Source organism: Microcaecilia unicolor, chromosome 3, assembly GCF_901765095.1.
Source record: "Microcaecilia unicolor chromosome 3, aMicUni1.1, whole genome shotgun sequence".
NCBI classification, from domain to species: Eukaryota; Metazoa; Chordata; class Amphibia; order Gymnophiona; family Siphonopidae; genus Microcaecilia; species Microcaecilia unicolor.
Window position 1 is genome coordinate 427473030 of NC_044033.1, and position 21088 is coordinate 427494117.

Below are 21088 nucleotides of genomic sequence, written 5' to 3' on the forward strand. Positions count from 1 at the left end.
TGCTGGTTTATACTGTATTTCCTGCTGTGTTTGTGCTTCAGCAAATTGTTTTTCCTTATTTTGTGGCTGTATTCTTTAGAGTTGTTATCCTCTTCTTTTATGTATTCCTTTTTGTTTTAATTCTTTTCATTCAACAATCTGAATCAGGAGAATACAGATCAAACACGAAAAACATGCACTATGTGCTAGTGGATTCTGATTCCTTTCTTCTTGAAACTATCTAAATTTAAGAATAGAAACCAGTTATGGCCATTCTCTTTCATACTTCAGCATTTTAAGTATTTGGGTCTACTGATGCAGAGAATTATAATACTAGTCCTATGTTCACCCAAGTGACACTTTGCTGACCCAGCGACATCAATTAGAATATCCAAAACTCATTCACCCGCTCTTCCTCCAATGTGATATTCACCACCATCTGCCAGCAGTGTCCCTCTGGACACAAATATGATATTAGAAATGCAACATTTGAGCCTTCTAGAGCATTCTTTATATGGCCTTATGGTTTCCATTTTCTTTAAAGGGATGCTGTACCATGAAATGCTGAATTAGAATTCATCCAGAAGCTGAGCACCATTGCCCTAGGGTTGACTAAGGACAATGACGTCATGGCCCACTACTATTGTGAATGGACTTAACTATTCTCAGATCATCCTGTCTTTGATTTCTCCCATTTACCACAGTTGTCAGCTGAATTATGCTGATGTTATCACTCCTTTTCCACAGCTTACATAAGTACATAAGTAATGCCACACTGGGAAAAGACCAAGGGTCCATCGAGCCCAGCATCCTGTCCAAGACAGTGGCCAATCCAGGCCAAGGGCACCTGGCGAGCTGCATTTTTCAATTCCTTTTCTATAATCTATTACTACCCCCACCACCCCAATCTGTCTTCATGTATATTTACTGACCACCTCAATTGCATGTCATGCATCTGGCAAAGTGGATTCTTGTCTTCAGAAGCTCACGCCTTAATAATTTGGTTAGTCTTGTTTTTGCTCCTTCAGACTAACGTGGCTGCCCCTCTGAAAACCCTATCCCTGGGACTCTATATATCATGTCTTAATTTCCGCACAGAAATAGAAGTATATTCTATAACAGTGTGCATAACTTAATTGGTTAACTAGCTAATCAGTGCTGTCAATAACTCAAGCTAATCTTTAGTAAAAGACCCCCTAAGTGTAGTCTGTAATGTGGTACACTTAAATTCTAAGCTGCATAGTTGAAAAGGGGGCGGGCTAGGGGCATTTCTAAAATTTATGTGTGTTTTAATAGAATACACCTGCTCTGTGCCTAATTTAGGTGTTGGGATTTACACCAAGTAAAACATGGTGTAAATGGCCGTAAGTAAATTTGGTCATGTGAAGAGGCGCTCAGCGTATTCTATATACCACACGGAAATTTAAGCCTATTCTATAAAATATAGGCATGCTTATATGTGAAATCTGTTTCCATAAGGCCCACATTTCCTTCAATTCTTAGGATGTAAAGTCTTGGCATACACTGGTTCTCAAAGATGACCTGGAGCTTATGGAAGAGTTTTCTTGTTCTTACATCCAGTTTTTCAAGATTCTGTTGAGAACAAATTCAAATCTGAATTCACTCTAGTGTGTTTCTGAGGTAGCCCATGGCACTTGCTTGTGCACATGCTGCACCAACTGTTGCTCTTCCACTTTTTTTCATTTTTAATTTAGTTGCTTGCATGCTGAACACTATGGCTTTCAAGCAGCTGGTGAACCAACTATACAGATAACTGAAAATCGAGGGTGAGGAGCCAGTACTGACTGAGGAGGACGACCTGCAGAATAGTAACCCTAAGGTGGGCAGAGAAGTAATGGCAGCATAAGTACATAAGTAATGCCACACTGGGAAAAGACCAAGGGTCCATCGAGCCCAGCATCCTGTCCACAACAGCAGCCAATCCAGGCCAAGGGCACCTGGCATGCTTCCCAAACGGGAAGCAAATTTGGAACTTGGCCTGAAGCTGCAGCAGCCCAGCCTGCGGGTGTTAAATCCCTACACTGATTTCAAAGAGTTCTCTTAGAAGCAGATAAAGGACATAGAGCAGATGTTCAAACAGTGTAATGCAGGCAAGGACAGTTTTATTAATCTAATAGAATTGATGTTAATGATGGAGAAGCTTGGAACACCACAAACATTGACTGAAAAACATGTCAAAGAGGTAGGTGAGGATTTTCATGCTAAACTCAGCTTCCGGGACTTTCTATTGATTTATGTATGGACTATACTTTCCCTTTGAACATCGATTTAACGCATGCATATATCTGCTGCACAAGTTAGGCAGTCTGTTATGAAATTACTGTCTTCTGAGGTACACTAAAGAAAACCTACAGAACATATTTCATATGCATGAAAAGGCTGTTATAAAAATGTGTAAAAGTACATATACAGATGAGAACATACAGAGTTTTACATGAGTGTTTCATAGGCATTTTCAGAGGGATAGTTTAGGCGTGTTTGGAGTAGAAATATGATATATGTACATATTTTATAAAATAAGCTTGTTTATGCATAAACTACACACACTCATTAAAACCTCTGCTGCAGGTACAAATTTGTGTAAGAATTTGTGCACTGTAAAAGCTGGTGTTGTGCCTAAATTATAAAGGAACTTGTCTTATGTTCAGGAAGCAGGTGAAAGCCTGTCTCTTCTCCCAAGCCTTTAATGGCTGTGGTGACTGAGGATTAAATCACTCCACGTCTGACTAGCTTGCTGCACATCCTCTAACTGAGATGAGTTCCACCTTATTCAACTGTTCATATAATTTGCCTTCAATCTAGTCACCCATTATTTATACCTTTGCCTTTGTCTTACCCATCTTGTTTGTCGATATGTCCCAACTGCATTTGTCCCCTCTGCTGCTTATTAAGATGTTTCATTGCATTATGCTGACTTTGTGTCATACCTGTAATGTTGTACCATTCTGTCTGTCTGTTATGCTGTATCGTTTGTATTCTGCTTACATTGACCCTATTTCTGTTACGTGAATGTTCTAATGTACTGTTTTAATTTGGATATTTCTGACATTGTATCATACTATTACTATAATACTAGGCTTTAATCTACCTATCTCCAGGTTTACCTTATTGTTTTGTATGTGTTAGACACCGGCATTTGGTCATTGTACTATTATTATGCTGTTAAACCAGTGTAAGTTGTTTATCAAACTATACCTGTTGTACACCACCTTGGGTGAATCTCTTCATACAGGTGATTAATAAATCCTAACAAATAAATTGTTACAGATGCCTTTATAGACATTTCATATAGGTGCCCAGTTATAAAATTATGCCCTGTATGTGTTTCATTGGCAATACATTCCAACAAATCTATCTGAATCACCTCTCTCCTCGGAGCCATCAAAGGTATATCATTTTCTCCATTATGACTTGTTTAGATCTATAAAAGAGCAGAGGTTAGCACGTAAACATTGAGAGCTATAGAGGTGTAATTTCCCTTAAGCTATTGTCTGTGAAAGAAACTGTTCATACACACATGTGCACCTATGACCTTTACTCTTGTGAGAAAGTGTGCTGTAGTTGTTTGCCTTGATTACTGTAGTACAGTGTGTTTTGTCTTTTCCTTTAATATCAGTTTTGATAAGAATTTTATTTTTTATGAAGGAACAAAAGAGATAGCTGCTGTTTTTGTTCCTAGTAATCATTAAGCAGTTAGATATACAGTATAAGTCAATCTTGTGTATAAGTCAAGGGCAGTTTAGGAACTAAAAATGGCCAAAATTGCTATTACTCATGTATAAGTCAAGGATCTCCTCCCTCCCTCACTTGGTCCAGCATGTCTCTCTCCCTCCTCTTCTCATCTGGGTCCAACATTACTCCCTCATTCTCCCTCACCTCTACCTCTGGGTCCAATATCACTTACCCTCCATCCTTCCCTCTCATTATCCAGCATTTTTTTTGTTACATTTGTACCCCGCGCTTTCCCACTCATGGCAGGCTCAATGCGGCTTTCATGGGGCAATGGAGGGTTAAGTGACTTGCCCAGAGTCACAAGGAGCTGCCTGTCCCTGAAGTGGGAATTGAACTCAGTTCCTCAGGACCAAATTCCACCACCCTAACCACTAGGCCACTCCTCCACTAATCTCTCTCTCTCCCCCCCCCTTATTCCCCCCTCACCCCTGTTCACAGTCTGGATTTTCTCCCTTCCAGCCCGCAATTCATTATCTTAATCATCCCTTTCTTCTCATGTACCTTCAAAGGGTTCTTCTATAAACCTAGGCCACTTGCTGCAAGCTCCAGTGCCCAGTGTGGGACAGATCAGAGGGAGCACTGCTGAGCAGACGGCAGGCAGCCTGGATATATTGCTGCGCAGCCACTGCTCTATAGAAGACAAGTTTGAAAGTAAAGGGGATTGAGATGCTGAGTCCTGGGTGGCAGAGGGAGAAAAGTCAAAGGAGAGATGCTGGATCATCTGCTGATAGTGGTGTGGGGGTAATTAATTTTATTAGCCCCTATGGGGAATGACTCGTAGGTCAACTCTGGGTTTTTTAAAGGCATTTTCTCGACTTATACACGAGTATATATGGTAAATTCTGGTTAGGTAGGTATATTAATTTTTCCTCTTGTACTTTGAAGAGAAAATTGTAAATTCATCTACAATATTATGTAATAAAAGAAATATGGATATTTTCTTCCTCTGACTGTGAATTCATAAAGTTACACTTATGCAGCTAATACATATAGGGGGTCATTTATTAATGGTTAGTGCGCACTAGAACCATTATTGCACCGTATCTGCCATAGGGCCCATTTTCTGCAATGAGCTCTGCAGAAGGTAATGTATGATAACAGTGTCAGTGTATGCTGACCATTAGTAAATGACCCCCCCAGAGAGATTTGTGTACTAAGCCTTGTTAAGGCATTGCCACATAGTGAAGAGCAATTAACATACAATAAAACCTAATGTGAAAAATCTGACCTAACATGCATTAAAGATAATGAGCTTCATTGCATTCAAATATATGGAAAACAGATTATCATGCAAACTAGACACAGCTTGCTTTAAGGAGGGTTATCTTAGAAGAGTTAGGTGGCATTCACATGTGCAGAAAGCTAGTGTACACTTGTAAATGATCATACACATGTAAATGGCAATTTTATATAAGCTGCTGCTTACACATGTATATCTACAGCACATGCATATTTCAAGGGGGCAAGTTCTGGACATGGTGTGAGTGGACCTTTTTACAAATACTTCTAACTTTAGAAGGGAAATACATGTATATTTCAAAACCTTTCCCCGTCAGCATTTACACCTCCTCTGAAACATGCTTAAGTGTGAGCTTAAGTGCTCATTTGGATCTGTCACAACAAGGACTGAGTTGAAAGGCAATTGTACTTATGTCTGTGATCTTAAAACTGCCTCAAAAAGCAAAAATATTAGAGGTTTAGAATGTGGCTCCTTAACTGATTCTTCTATTACTTGTGTTTTTACAAATTCCATCAGTTAACACATGTAATTCCTAGTTTGGGACACAGCTATCAAAGTGGACTACTGTTAAGACCTGATATTTTACTGTTAACCCTAGTTATTAGTAATGAAGTCTCCTTGAATAAAATGGGACATGTGGTATAATAGCAAGAGTTAATGGTTAAGAAAACATGTCTTAACAGGAGCCTACAATAACTGCCCCTTAGTCATGTAACTCCCTAAATAAAGGTACGCTTCACCACCAACTTTTCACTAGTTATACACCTCTTATGCAGGCTAGCATCTTTCTTGCAAACTTGAGATCCTCAAATGCTGGGAATGTTTGAGGCAGACCAAAAAAAAAAAATACTTGTATGTTGCCCATTTCAGAAGGGGAATACATATGTACGAACTCCCAGCATCAGGAATTATACCTTCTCCTGGGGACATTTAGATTGAGCAAAGGTGCTTGTTTTGAGCTGTGCTGAATTTGGAGGGAATAGGAGCAGTCACCCCTTTAATCTTCCAGTGCCTCCCTGACACACACACACACACACACACACACACACAGAGGAACTGATAGTGCTACATAAGTGCAAGCTCATTATCTGATTGGATGAACATAGATATATATAGGCTTCCAAAAAACATACACATCTATTTGTGGGTGCTTGCACATCTTATTCTGAAATACCAGTGTATATACATGTATGTTGTCGCATTAACTTCTTGAGGTTTTAAATGCTGACAGTTGCAATAAGGGTTCTGCCACCACATATACAGCACATGTGATAAAGAATTTACCCCCCTCTGATTTCCCCTATTATTGCATATGTGTCACACTGAGTGGTTTCTGATCTTTAAAACAAAATAAAGTATTAGACAAAGGGAAAGCGTATCACTGTTTTTAAATTATTGCTTAATTTATTTAGAGAACAAAGTTGTCCAATACCCATATCACCCATATGCAAAAATAACTGCCCCCTAAACAAGAACTGACTGCTGCCTTGCTGTTCTCCCATGAATCCCATTTTTGCACACTCTCTTTCTTATTCTGAAATCATGAACACTTTAAATAACTGAAGATAGAGAGGCCTACAGTTCTTTTGATGTTCTTCTGGGACGTTTTTTGACTTTCCTGATTAGTAGTTGCTGTGCCCTTGGAATAATTTTGGCAGGCCAGTCACTCCTGGGAAGATTCACCCCTGTACCATCTTCTTAATTTGGAGATAATGGCTGTTCAGTGGAGTCCAAGAGCTTTACAAATGGCTTTGTAACCCTTTCTAGAATGATGTATTTCAACAACTTTTTTTCTCATTTTTTCTGGAATTTCCTTTCATCATGGCATAAGATTCTTGCAAAAACTTTGTGGTGACTACTTAACAAAAAAAATAACTATGCAGCCCAGTATCTTGTTTCCAACAGTGACCAATCCAGGTCACAAGTACCTGACAGAAACCCAAACAGTAGCAACATTCCATGCTACGAATCCTAGGGCAAGCAGTGGCTTCCCCCATGTCCATCTCAATAACAGACTACGGACTTTCTTCCAGGAACTTGTCCAAACCTGTTTTAAACCCAGATATGCTAACCACTGTTGCCATATCCTCTGGCAAGAAGTTCAAGAGCTTATCTATTCTTTGAGTGAAAAAATATTTCCTCCTATTTGTTTTAAAAGTATTTCCATGTAATTTCATTGAGCATCTCCTGGTCTTTGACCTTTTTGAAAGAGTGAAGAATTGATTCACTATTACCCATTCTACTCCACTCAGAATGTTATAGCCTTCAATCATATCCCTCCTCAGCCATCTCTTTGCCAAGCTGAAGAGGACTAACCTTGTTAGCCTTTCCTCTTACTGTAGGAGTTCCATCCTCTTTATCATTTTGGTCGCTGTGCTTTGAACATTTTCTAATTCCACTATATCTTTTTTGAGATACGCCAACTGAGTTGAATGCAATACTCAACGTAAGTTTGCACCATGGAGCGATACATAGGCATTATAATAATCTTGGTCTTATTTTGCATCCCTTTCTTAATAATTCCTAGCATCCTGTTTGCTTTTTGGCCACCACCACACCCTGGGCAGAAGATTTCAGCGTATTGTCTACAATGACACCTAGATCTTTTTCTTAAGTGCTGACTCATAAGATGGACCCCAGCGTCAGATAGCTATGATTTGGATTATTCTTCCCAATGTGCATCACTATGCATTTGTTCACATTAAATTTCATCTGCCATTTGTATGCCCAGTCTTCCAGTTTTCTAAGGTCTTCCTGCAATTTTTCACAATCCACATGTGTTTTGATAACTTTGAATAGTTTTGTGTCATCTACAAATTTATTTATTTATACATTCTTGTATCCTGCTCTTATCCAAAAACGGATTTCTGTTCAATGTGGCTTACAAAGTATAGTTAAATGAAGTTACAAGAGTGTGTTGCAATCACAGAGCAAAATTACAGTAGTGTTTTGTAGGCATAGAGTGACGTGTGGCATTTTTAACCTATGGGTTTATCTATAGAATGTTTTGTACAGTATGTCTTCAGTTCTTTTCTGAACTGAAGATAGTTATACTTCTTATGGCCTTGGGTATTGCTTTCCATCATTTGAAGGCTAGATAACTAAATCCAACTGTGTAGATGGTTTTGTACGTTATGTTTCTGCAGTTGTGTAGATGAAGGAGTAGGTAGCCTGTGGTTTCAGGGCTTGTGTTTCTTGAGGATAATTCAGTTATATTTATTATGTAATCAGGGGCCATTCCAAGTTGTATTTTGAAAATGAGGGTGCCAGTTTTGAAAAACAGTCTTGCCTTGATTGGAAGCCAGTGCAGCATTTCAAGCAATAGAGTTGATCTCTCGTATTTTGATTTTTTAAATATCAGTCTTGCTGCCATATTTTGAACTGTTTGCAACGATTTTAGTGTATTTTCTTTACACCCTACATATGCTGCATTACAGTAGTCTAATTGTGACATTATTAATTGTACTATTAGCCAGAACAATTGTCTGGGGAACTAGTATCTGATCCTTCTCAGTTTCCATAATGTTCTGAAGCACTTTGATGTGACTGCTGATACTTGCAGGCTTATTTTCGAAAAAGAAGGGCTCCCATCTTTTGACACAAATCGGAAGATGGGCGTCCTTCTCACAGGCTCACCCAAATCGGCATAATCGAAAGCCGATTTTGGGCATCCTCGACTGCTTTCCATCACAGGGACGACCAAAGTTCATGGGGGCGTGTTGTAAGCATAGCGAAGGTGGGACTGGGGCGTGCTTAACACATGGGCATCCTCGGCCGATAATGGAAAAAAGAAGGGCGTCCCTGACAAACACTTGGGTGACTTTACTTGGTCCTTTTTTTAATGACCAAGCCACAAAAATGTGCCCTAAATGACCATATGACCACCGGAGGGAATTGGGGTGACCTCCCCTTACTCCCCCAGTAGTCACTAACCCCCTCCCACCCTAAAAAAAAATTTTTAAATATTTTTTCCAGCCTCTATGCCAGCCTCAGATATCATACCCAGCTCCATGACAGCAGTATGCAGGTCCCTGGAGCAGTTTTAGTGGGTACTGCAGTGCACTTCAGGCAGGCAGACCCAGGCCCATCCCCCCCCCACACCTGTTACACTTGTGGAGGAAACAGTGAGCCCACCAGAAATCCACTGTGCCCACATCTAGGTGCCCCCTTCATCCCTAAGGGCTGTGGTAGCGGTGTACGGTTGTGTGGAGTGGGTTTTGGGGGCTCAGCATACAAGGTAAGGGAGCTATGCATCTGGGATCTTTTTCTGAAGTCCACTGCAGTGCCCCCTAGGGTGCCCTGGCATGTCAGGGGGACCAGTGCACTACGAATGCTGGCTCCTCCCATGACCAAATGGCTTGGATTTGGTCGTTTCTGAGATGGGCGTCCTCGGTTTCCATTATCGCCGAAAACCGGGGACGACCGTCTCTAAGGACGACCATCTCTAAGGTCAGCCTAAATGTTGAGATTTGGACGTCCCTGACTGTATTATCGAAACGAAAGATGGACACCCATCTTTTGATAATATGGGTTTCACTGCCCCTTTGCGGTGACGTCCTGCGAGGACATCCTCAGGAAAACTTGGATGCCCCGTTTGTTTATGCCCCTCTTGGATTTACAGAAATAGATGTTTGTCTAGAATAATTCCCAGTATTTTTAGTTGTGGTTCGATTTGGTATGTTTGTTTGTTGGTTGTGAATTGTTGCTGAGTATTGGGATTCTCCCGAGGACAAGCAAGCTGAGTCATTCTGACAAGTGGGTCGACGACCAGGCCGACACGGATCGTCGACCCACTTGTCAGAATGATCAGCCTGCTGTCCTCGGAAAATACCTGCTACAGGTAAGTATCTCTGCTTTCTCCGACGTAAAGCAGGCTGAGTCATTCCGCGGATTGTCGACTCACTTGTGAGAATGATCAGCCTGCTGTCCTCGGAGAATACCTGCTACAGCTAAGTATCTTCGCGTTATGTGGGCTGGATAGCATTAGGAATTTGGTTTTGTCTTTATTTAACTTAGGTTTGGAAGTTGTGGCCCAGTTTTCCATAAGGTCAAGATCTTTTTTGACCATGTCCTGTATTTCTTTGATACTGTTGTTAAAAGGTATGTAGATGGTGATGTCATCGGCATAGATGAATGGGTTGAATCCCAGTAGTTCCAGTTTTTTGCCGAGTGGAGCCTTCATGACATTGAACAGTATGGGTGATATTGGAGATCCTTGTGGCACTCCACACTCCAAGATCCAGGAGTTTCAGAGCTGGTTCAACATCTGTACAATATAGGATCTGGTCCATAGAAAACCACTGAACCATGCTGCTACTGCACTGCTAATTCCCATGTAGTCGAGCAGGGTCATTAGTGTTGTGTGATCTACTAGGTCAAACACACTTGACATGTCAAATTGTAATAGTAGGATTTTCTGATCTTAGCATATTAGACTTCTGAACTTTGCTATCATAGTCGTTATGACAATACTGTGTAGTGGTCTGAAACCTGATTGAGAGTTATGAAAGATTGAGAATCGTGTCAGGTATTCCATTAATTGGTGTGCTACCAGACCCTCCATCATTTTGGTCAGTAGTGGTATTGAGGCCACTGGTCTGTAGTTTGTGAGGCCGCTGATCTTGCTAGTGGCATTTTTAGGTATTGGAGTGAGCACAATATCTCCCTTTTCTGATGGGAACTGACTATTCGAAAGCATATATATGATGTGTTTGGTGAAGCATTCAGTGGACCAGTTTGGTGGGTTTTTCATCATACAGTTGGAGCATTTATCTATTAGGCAGTTTGCAGTGTATATTTTGTGAAAAGTGTCTTAACTGTTCTGATTGTGGGTGCTGTAAAGGAGATCCAGATTTTGTCTGCCTATATGTAATCATTGTTGGTTTCGCATTCCTGTAAGAAGTCTGCGATGGTTGTTTATGCTGTTGCAAGATTTGATCTTGTTTTAGATATTTTTTGTTCAAAGTATCGTTCCAGTTCATTTGCAGTTGGTGGCGTTTCATTTGTTGTTAGATCATCTCAGGTTTTTAATAGATTGTTCATAAGTTCGAATATTTTTTTCATGTTGAGTTTCGGGTTCACATATGTGCTATAGCATGCTGCATTAGCTTTTTTATGTTGTGGTTGTATTTCCCCTGGTTGTGGTGACGCTATTACCCTAAGTTCCCAGGCACTACTTCCACTTCAGGATGCTTGGTCAGGATCTCAGAGACTGATTCCAATGCAGTAAGGCATTATGCAACTTCTTTATTTAAATAGAGGAGTGTGGTAGCCGTGTTAGTCCACTCTTAAGGTTATCAATAGAAATCAAACAAATTAAAACATGGAAAAGAAAATAAGATGATACCTTTTTTATTGGACATAACTTAATATATTTCTTGATTAGCTTTCGAAGGTTGCCCTTCTTCGTCAGATCGGAAATAAATTCATAATCAAGTATTTTCCCCTTCACAGCTTTGGGCATACTGTATAAACATAAATATTATAAACAAGCTGCCTATAATCAAAAACTGCTCTGACCCCTCTCCTGTTGCTAGTTGGAGAGTTTAAGCACTCATCTTCCCACAGAGACTGTCTGGCTTTGGGTACTCCTGTCCTGTCTTCCTACCAGGTTCCACCCTTCACCATGGACACCTGTCTCAAAGCTTGGTCTCATTGCCTGCTTCAGAGATGGAGCTTCCTCCCATACCTGGCTCCAAGGACTGCCTGCCACAGAATCTGGAAAGACACTCTAAACCCAGCCCCTTCCTTCTGAAGAACCTTCCTCTGTTATCCCTCTCCCCATCTCTGCTTTCTCCTCTATGTTTCCTCTTTCAGTTCCCTTCTCACTGCTGTGTGCCTTCCTTACCTCAAGGTTTTTAAATTCCTCCTTAACAGTAACATATCAGCTAATTACTGCAGATGTCAGGTGTTGCCAGGAAATCAGAGCAGTATTAATTAATGCAGCTATTAGCAGGATCAGCAGGCTTTCCCCAGGTTTCCCTCAAGCCTAGCTCTCCTGACCTCACAGCTCACTGCATTATGGGACTTGTAGGTTCACTTCTTTAAACAAAAATGGAAAAAAACTCACCATTTGTAACTTCCATTGTAATAAAGTGAGAATTAATGCCATGGGGTTGATTTTCCTTCTGCATGATAAGGGCACAGCAGTATCTAATATTACATTTGTCAAATATTACGTTTTATCTTAAGATCAGAAGCCATTCAGTGTGACGTATATGCAATAATAGGGGAAAATCAGAGGAGGATAATTCTTTTTCACATCACTGTAGCTGTCAACAGATCCTTTTCCAAAATAATACCAGAATTGAACATATCAATTATGCCATCACCCTTAGATATTTTGGTGCTCATTTTCAAAGCACTTAGACTTACAAAGTTCAGTAGGTTGTTATGAGAGGCATTTTCAATATGATGTCTAAGTACGACTTTGAATGTTTTGTTCAAAATGTCAGAATCCAAATAGCTGTCATAGAGGCTGGTATGTACTGTTTCTTTCACTTCTTTGGGAGTGGAAGGAAGTCACCACTAGGGAAGTATAGGGATTTCATTTCTTTATTCCTCCAGTGGTCACCTTGTCATTTAGGGCACTTTTTTGTTGCTTAGTCATCTTACTTTTAGTACTGGACATTTTGGTTTTGTTCTATTATGGATGAAAAACGTCCAAGTCTTAAGAACGCCCAGATTCCACCCTTAACACCCCCCCCCCCCTTGAGATTTGGATGCACTGCAGATGAACAGCATAGAAAAATGTCTGGAAAATGGGTTTTGAAAATACCAATTTGGACATTTTGGTGAGAAAAACATCCATCTGCCAGTTTATGCTACTTTTTAAATGTTTTTCTTTTTTTGAAAATGAGCCTCTATGTAACTTTGTAACTCTATATGCTTTGAAAATACGTCTCTTTACGCATTTTTCACAAGGTTTCTTGTATTCAGATGCAGCCTTTGTCTCCAACACCTTCACCAAGGAGGCTGTTCCATGAATTCACCACCCTTTTCCATGAAGAAGTATTTCCTTAGGTTACTCCTGACTCTGTCTCCTTTCACCTTCATCCTATGCCCCCTCTTTCCAGATCTTCCTTTCAATTGAAATAGATGCACCTGTGTTCATTTATGCCACCAAGGTATGGTCTCTGTCATTTCTTCCCTCTCCCACCTTTCTTCCAGAGTATACATATTGCGATCTTTAAGTCTATCCCCGTATGCCAGAGATTCCCAAACCTGGTCCTGGAGGCACCCCAGCCAGTCAGGATTTCAGGATAGCCACAATGAATATTCATTAGAGAAAGTTGGATGCAGTGGTGGCTGTGCATGCAAATCTCTCTCATGAATATTCATTGTGAATATCCTGAAAACCTGACTGGCTGGGTGCCTCCAGGACCAGGTTTGGGAACCACTGCCATATGCTTTATGATGAGGACCACTGACCATTTTAGTAGCTGCCCTGTGGACCGATTCCATTCTGTTTATATCTTTTTGAAGGTGCAGTCTCTAGAACTGTACACAATATTCTAAATGAGGTCTCACCATAGTCTTATACAGGGGCATCATTATCTCCTTTTTTCTGCTGGCCATTCCTCTCCCTCTGCACCCAAGCATCCTTCTAGTTTTTGCCATCACCTTTTCTATCTGTTTGGCCACCTTAAAATCACATACAATCACACCCAAGTCCCGCTCCTTTTCCACCTGTCGCTTCTTCCTCTATAACATTAGCAAAATTCACCCTTTCCTCTCTGAGCACACCACCCGAACTCTCATCCACTCTCTCATTACCTCTCGCCTTGACTACTGCAACCTACTCCTCACTGGCCTCCCACTTAGCCATCTATCCCCCCTTCAGTCCGTTCAGAACTCTGCTGCACGTCTTATATTCCGCCTCCACCGATATACTCATATCACCCCTCTCCTCAAGTCATTTCACTGGCTTCCGATCAGGTACCGCATACAGTTCAAGCTTCTCCTACTAACCTACAAATGCACTCGATCTGCAGCCCCTCCCTACCTCTCTACCCTCATCTCCCCTTACGTTCCTACCCGTAACCTCCGCTCTCAAGACAAATCCCTCATTTCAGTACCCTTCTCCACCACCGCCAACTCCAGGCTCCGCCCTTTCTGCCTCGCCTCACCCCATGCTTGGAACAAACTCCCTGAGCCCATACGCCAGGCCCCCTCCCTGCCCATCTTCAAATCCTTGCTCAAAGCCCACCTCTTCAATGTCGCCTTCGGCACCTAACCACTACACCTCTACTTAGGAAATCTAGACTGCCCCAACTTGACATTTTGTCCTTTAGATTGTAAGCTGTCCTTCTTTGTTAATTTGTATAGTGCTGCGTAACCCTAGTAGCGCTCTAGAAATGTTAAGTAGTAGTAGTAGTAGTAGTACTGTTCCTTTGGATTTTTGCAGCCCAAATGAATAACCCTGCATTTTTTAACATTAAATCTTAGCTGCAAAATTCTAGACCATTCTTCATGCTTCATTAAGTCCTTCCTCATTTTATCCACACCATCAGGATTGTCTACCCGATTCCAGAATTGGTATCATCCACAAAGAGGCAAACCTTAACATACAACCCTTCAGGAATGTCATTTATAAAAGTGTTAAAAAGAACCACACCTGAGTCCAGAGAAGCATTAAAAAAAAAGTCTGCTTTCGGAGTCGCTGCAGCTTCCCTAAGGGGCCCTTTTACAAAGTCGCGCCCACAACTGGCTTGCACTGGTGTAGGTGCATGTTTTGGACACACGCTGGTCCATGTTCTGAGCATGCCTGGAAAAAAAGGGGATTTTTTTAATGTGCTAGAAAATGGACGTGCAGCAAAATGAAAACCAGCACGCGTCAATTTTTGGCCTGAGATCTTAACACCACCCATTCACTTAGTGGTAAGTTCTCACACACTAACCGGGCGGTAAGTGTTCAGCATTTGCCAACTGCTGATTACCGCCGGGAAAGGTCCCTATAGTAGAAAATAGAAAACATTTTCTACTGCATGTTTTGGGCACACACCAGAAATGGAATTACCACGCAGGACACATGGTAGCTGAACCATAGTGCCAATTTGACGCACGTTGGATGTGCATAGGCGCCTATGCGCCTTTGTAAAAGGGCCCCTAAGTTCTTTAAGAACCCTTAATCTCTTTTTTTTTTTTTTTAATTTAAATTCTAATGTATTGAATTTCCTGTGTGTACTTACTCCAGAGATTATGGTGTTCATTTTCAAAGCACTTAGACTTACAAAGTTCCACGGGGTAACTATGGAGCTCATAAAAAAAAAAAAAAAAAACTAAAAAGTGGCATAAAGTAGCATTTGGATGTTTTTCTCACAAAAACATCCAAATCGGTATTTTTGAAACCTGTTTTTCAGACCTTTTTCTATGCTGTTTGTCTGCAGTGCATCCAAATCTCTCAGGGACGTGTTAAGGGTGGAATTTGGGCATTCCTAAGACTTGGACGTTTTCAGCCATAGTGGAACAAAACAAAACTAAGACATTTTGAGCTAGATCTGTTTTTATAATGAATTAAGGCACAAAAAGGTGTTCTAATTGACCAGATGACCACTGGAGAGAATCAGGGATGACCTCCCAGTACCCCCCCAGTGGTCACTGACCCCCTTCTATCCCCCAAAAATGTAAATAAAGCCTCAGATGTTATAGCCAGGTCTATTAGAGCAGCATGCAGGTCCCTGGAGTAGTGTAGTGGTCAGTGCAGTGCAATATGGAGTGGGGGACCCAGGGCCCTATGTCCCCCTACCTGTCACACTTGTGGTAAAAACTGTGACCCACCAAAACTGTACTGTACCCACATATAGGTGCCCCCTTCACCCATAAGGGCTATTGTAGTGCTATACAGTGGGGGGGGGGGGGGCAGTAGGTTTTGGGTGGGTTTCAGAGAGCTCAGGGGACAAGATAAGGGTGCAAAGGTGAGATGTGTACCTGGGAGCATTTTTAGGATACCCCATTGCTCTCCTATTGTGTCTGGGGGACCAGTCTGCTAAAAATGCTGGCTCCTCCTATATCCCAATGTCTTGATTTTCTACATTTTGCACTTTTTTTTTAAATGGACCAAAAAACAAAACATCCAAAGCAAAAACCCTTGTTCAAAAACAGCATTTTCAAAAAAAAAAATAGACATTTTTCTTTTTTTGAAAATGACCTTCTTTCCTATTCAGCTTTTGAACCTTTTTCGCAAAATGTCCAAAGTTGGACTTAGACATCATATCGAAAATGCCCCTCCACATAACTTTGTAAGTCTAAGTGCTTTGAAAATGAGCCCATAGTAACCTATATAACTTTGTAAATCTGTGCTTTCACAACTATATTTCGAATGCCTTCAATTAAATCTCTCTCTCTCTGTTTTTTTTTCCTTTTGTGAAGGAAGCTTGTATATCACACCAATGTAAATACATTTTCCATTTCTTTGAGCTACAACTGAAAAAGGCATGATCTATTCTAAATCCAGAATCCCTTCCCTAGGGAAAAGAACTGTGGATTAAGCATAATTTTAATAAAGAATAAAATAATTGACCGCCATAGAATGCCATACCATTGATGATTTAAAATACTGGTATATTGGATAAAAATATTTTATCTTCTCTCTCTCTCTGTCCTTAATAGATTAGCCCCATGAATTGTGACTCCGAAGTACTTTCCCTGCTGCTGGATGCCAAATTAGTGGTGAAATGCATCTCTACACTCTTCTATCCTCACTTGATTAACCACTTGTTGATCAAACAAGAAGAGGGACAGTGGGATGTAGAAGAAATTGCACAACAGCTACACATTGCAGGTTATGATGTAGAGGCTGGGTCGCTTTTGATGTCATATAGAGGAACACATCCTGCCCTGAGGTCTTTTAACACCGCTTTTTCTGCCATCAAACACTGGTTTTAAAAAGCAGGACTAAAATTTTTAAATTGCAGACAGTTGATTATTTTTCATCTAAATGTAATAGATCAGGAAGATATAAATGGAAGAAGATACATGCCAGAAGTGTAAATCTTATCAAAATAAAGTAATGTGTTTAGAACTACAAATTATTCTGACAGCTGCTCAGTAATGGTAATAAAATAACCTGTAAATAATGACCAATCATAATAATGTGTGCTACTTAGGTTGCTGCATTTTGCCCCTTTGTCTTCCTACTTGTCTTTCACCTGTTCCAGTATAAAATTACAAATATAATAAAGTTTTCAAAGATACAGTGCTGTCTGGAATATTTACTGAGAAATCTCAAAGCCTGGCTTTTCCTTTCTTGTTTCAGCAAAATTCAGATTACTACTACTACTACTACTTATCAGCTTTAATTTCTCAATTTATGTAAAGACAAAGAGACATTTCATACTAGTCAAAGGGCATGTTTCAGGTGTGTGCGCTTTCTTTCATAAGTGTGCACACTGTCTAGAAAATTAATGATTTCAACATAAAGTCAAAATTTAGTTCATCTGTAAGACACGGTTTGGGTAAGTCCTTGTTATACAGAAATTCAGTAAATATGTTCCTAATTGGTGCAAAGAGTTCATAGAATCTTAATTCAGGTCCTTGGCCCAGTTGATGGGAAGCAGTTTGGACTCTTTAAGTAGTTCCATGAGATATGTTTTTTTTTTCTTTTTTATTAAATAATTTTTTTTAAAGATGCCCTGTATGTTCTCTCTTGGGTACTTCAAGGGAATTGTTTGTCTAAATGCATGCCTAACTAATGGAAATTGCAAAGTGTGTCTAATTTCGGTTACTTGTGCTTTACCCAAAATGCTTTTTGCTGTTTGGCAGACATTGACATATTATTAAAAGAAAGCCTCCTTTCCGCTAAGTACAGGAGGGAGGTTTTGGGCAGTCTGGTAATCTGATTTCTTGGGGACTGAGCTTTAAAATACATTTTTAATAATTGTAAACCGAAGTAAACACTGTCACCGATGTGTCAGTGATAGTGTTTACATGCAGTTATTCAGCTCTTTTGAGTACAGGTGGTGCACCAAGAGTTTTGTCAATTCTAGCACACAAATCTTCAGCAGAAACAAAATAAAATATCCCCCTCCACCCCCTCCCCCGGGATAAGAGTAGAGAGAAGTCCTCTTGCTCAAAACTTACAACTGCTTATTATTCAGCTAGGTGAAAATTCATGCTGGGATGAACGATAAAATATTGTGGACACAAATAGAATGTGAGCAAGCTTCACTACAGAGAATATTATACAATTTGTGCAAGAATTAACAGAGTGATGTTAGCATGTCTCTCACCTCCCACAATGTAGTATTACAATGTAATGCTAGCAGAATAAAATGGATGCTCCCAGTAGGCAAAGTATTTAGAGTCTAAATCTTATTCTCCAACAAGAAAAGCGTGTTTGGCTCACAGTTTAATAAGGTGCATTGAATTTTAAGCATGGGCATTCTCTTTGCATTACAAAACAAAGTTGCCTGCAGCTAAGCTTGCATTCAGACTGCTTCCAGTATCATCTCAAAGTCCAACATCAACAAATTAAAAAAAAAATTAGTTTAGGAAAGAACCTTTAATATTCTAAAGGTTTTACTTCCAAATGAAACCCAGCCAAGGCTTATTTAATGTTGATTAATGTGGAGGAAAAGAATTTGTATTCAGATATTCTGATACTGTTGCAATTCATGTACAGTCCTTACTGTTTAGATTTTTTCATTAACTTTTGTCTGAGAGGGGTTGATTTCAAACTCTTGGAGCCCTGTTTATATAGTCGCGCTAGCATTTTTAGCTCGTGCTAACCATGTAGATAACCATAATATTCTTATGGCATCTACGTGGTTAGTGTGCGCTAAAAACGCAAATGTGCCTTTGTAAACAGGGCCCTTGGTTTTCTTACTGTCTGCCTACCCCCTCTTCCACTGCTCTATTCGGTTTTTTTGTTTTTCACAATTCTCTGTTCTGTCAGTAAATGGCCTTTCTTTCTCTTAAGTGAAAAGGAGTTCTGTAAACTAACTGCCTGGTATGCAAATAAGCAAGTAAACAATTTCTTCTGCCTATGTCTGGCTTATTCTTGCTGTACAAGGCTTTGGGTGAATTTCTTCAAACAAGCTGTAAATAACTCCTAATAAATGCTCATCAGCCTCTGCCATGACTATTACTAGTAGTAGATTGTTCCATAAAGCGAGGGCCTACAAAAGAAAATGCTATAGATCTTGTAGTTTGCAACTCTCATGGGGGAGTTCATCAAGCGGCATTAGGGCCTTAGCACAACTAAGACAGCTCTAACACTGCCTGACTAAAAATGTCGCATAGCAGAGTTCCCAGCCCTAGGCCAACCTCCCTCCCTCAAGCCCCCCCCCCCCCAGCATCAAAACCTTCCCACAAACCCCCTCCCCTGTCAGCAGAACCCCCGTCCCTCAAACCCCTATAGGGGCTACCTTGAAATACAGTGCTGGTATTGGGGAGGGGTCTAGCATGAGCAAGGCTCAGTTGCTCTGGCCCAGTCTAGTGCATTCATGAAAATTGCACCCCTAGTGGTAGTCTTGTGCAACTCCTGCTAGGGGTCATTTTCATGAAAGAACCCTCCTTAAGACTCCCTCTCAGACCACCACTGTGTTTCAAGATAGCCACTGTTGGGTCTTGAGGGAGGGGGTTCTGCTGCAGAGAGGGAGGGGTTCTGCTGATAGGGGGCTCTTGTGGTGGGGAGGGTATGCCACTGTAGGGGTCTTGAGGGAAGAGCCTGGGGCTGTGGGAAACCCTGCGCTACCTGCCTGGGAGCATTGGGCTGCAGCTTTGTGGCCTCATGCTCCTGGGTGATGAAATAACCCCAGCAAAAAGTTAGGATTATTTTACCATGGTTTCAGGACCCTAACGCAATTTGCGTTTTCTTTTGTTTTTGTTTTACTTTTTATTTATGCAATTTAAAATAAATTTCCAAGATTCTTCCTCTCCAAGAAATACACAGAGTTCCATGCACAATAAACTGGAAATACAATTCACTCTTCCTTAGACCGGAGGGAAACTTAAAGAAACATAGGAGTTACCTGAAGTTAAAAAAGAAAAAAAAGGAATAAAGGAAAGGCTTAATAGGTACTCTCTTGTATTCTAAAACTAATGCAAATTAAAATTGAACAATTTTCTTTAGATCTAAGAAGGCCCGCAGTTGTTCAGGTACAAAAGAGACATACTTTGATTGACCATATCTGACTCTGCATTTACATGGAAAAGTCAATAAAAAGGTAGCCCCTTGATCTTTTACTTCTTACCTCATAACAAGAAAGCTTTTCTTCGCTCCTGCGTGACCTTAGCTACATCAGGATATATCCACAGTTAAAAAAAAAAAGTCCTGAAAGTGTCTAAAATATTGTTTCATTATAGACATTGCATCTGACTCAAAAACCATGGACACTAATAAAGCAGATCTCTCTGATGACATTAATATATTCTTCAAGAATAGTTGAAACATCATTTTTCTAAAGGTTGATTGGAGGCTTGATCTGGTACCATTCTCCTTGGGCATTTTTCAAGCAACCAGGCAAGTAGAAAAGTTTATGAACAGGAGTTAACCCTTCAGAAGAAAATGTCAAAATATCAATAAGATATTTTATAAAAAGATTCAAAGGAGAAGTAGTTAAAGATTTCAGGAAATTCAACATACGAAGATTAAGAACATAAGAGTAGTCATACTGGATTAGACCAATGGTCCATCTAGCCCAGTATTCTGTTTTCCAAACAGTGGCCAAGCCAGGTCACAAGTACCTGGCAGAAACCCATTTAACAGCAACATTCCATGCTACCAATCCCAGGTCAAGCAGTTGCTTCCCAATGTCTGTCTCAATAGCAGACTATGGACTTTTCCTCCAGGAATTTATCCAAACCTTTTTTAAACCTAGATATGCTAACCGCTGTTACTACATCCTCCGGCAAAGATTTTCAGAGCTTAACTATTCATTGAGTGAAAAAATATTTCTTCCTATTTAAGTATTTCCATGTAACTGAAAATTCTCTGAGTTACAATTGACCGAAATCTCACGCTAGAGAGCCAAGTGAAAGCTACAACAAAGAAAATGTTCCACTCAATGTGGAAGCTCAAACGAGTGAAACCTTTTTTCCCCGAGGGAAATATTTCACAACTTGGTACAATCCATGGTACTAAGCCATCTAGACTACTACAATGGAATCTACGCG

General features: G+C 40.4%; 1 protein-coding gene across 1 annotated transcript in view; it reads left to right on the forward strand.

The window, feature by feature from the left end:
- Positions 1-17166, forward strand: part of NBAS (NBAS subunit of NRZ tethering complex) — an 892343-nt gene extending 875177 nt beyond the window's left edge. The window contains exon 52 of the mRNA XM_030198850.1: positions 16583-17166. Within this exon, the coding sequence (XP_030054710.1) occupies positions 16583-16858 (276 nt within the window). The 3' untranslated portion in view covers positions 16859-17166. The remainder of the gene's footprint in view (positions 1-16582) is intronic.
- The last annotated feature ends 3922 nt before the right edge of the window (positions 17167-21088 follow it).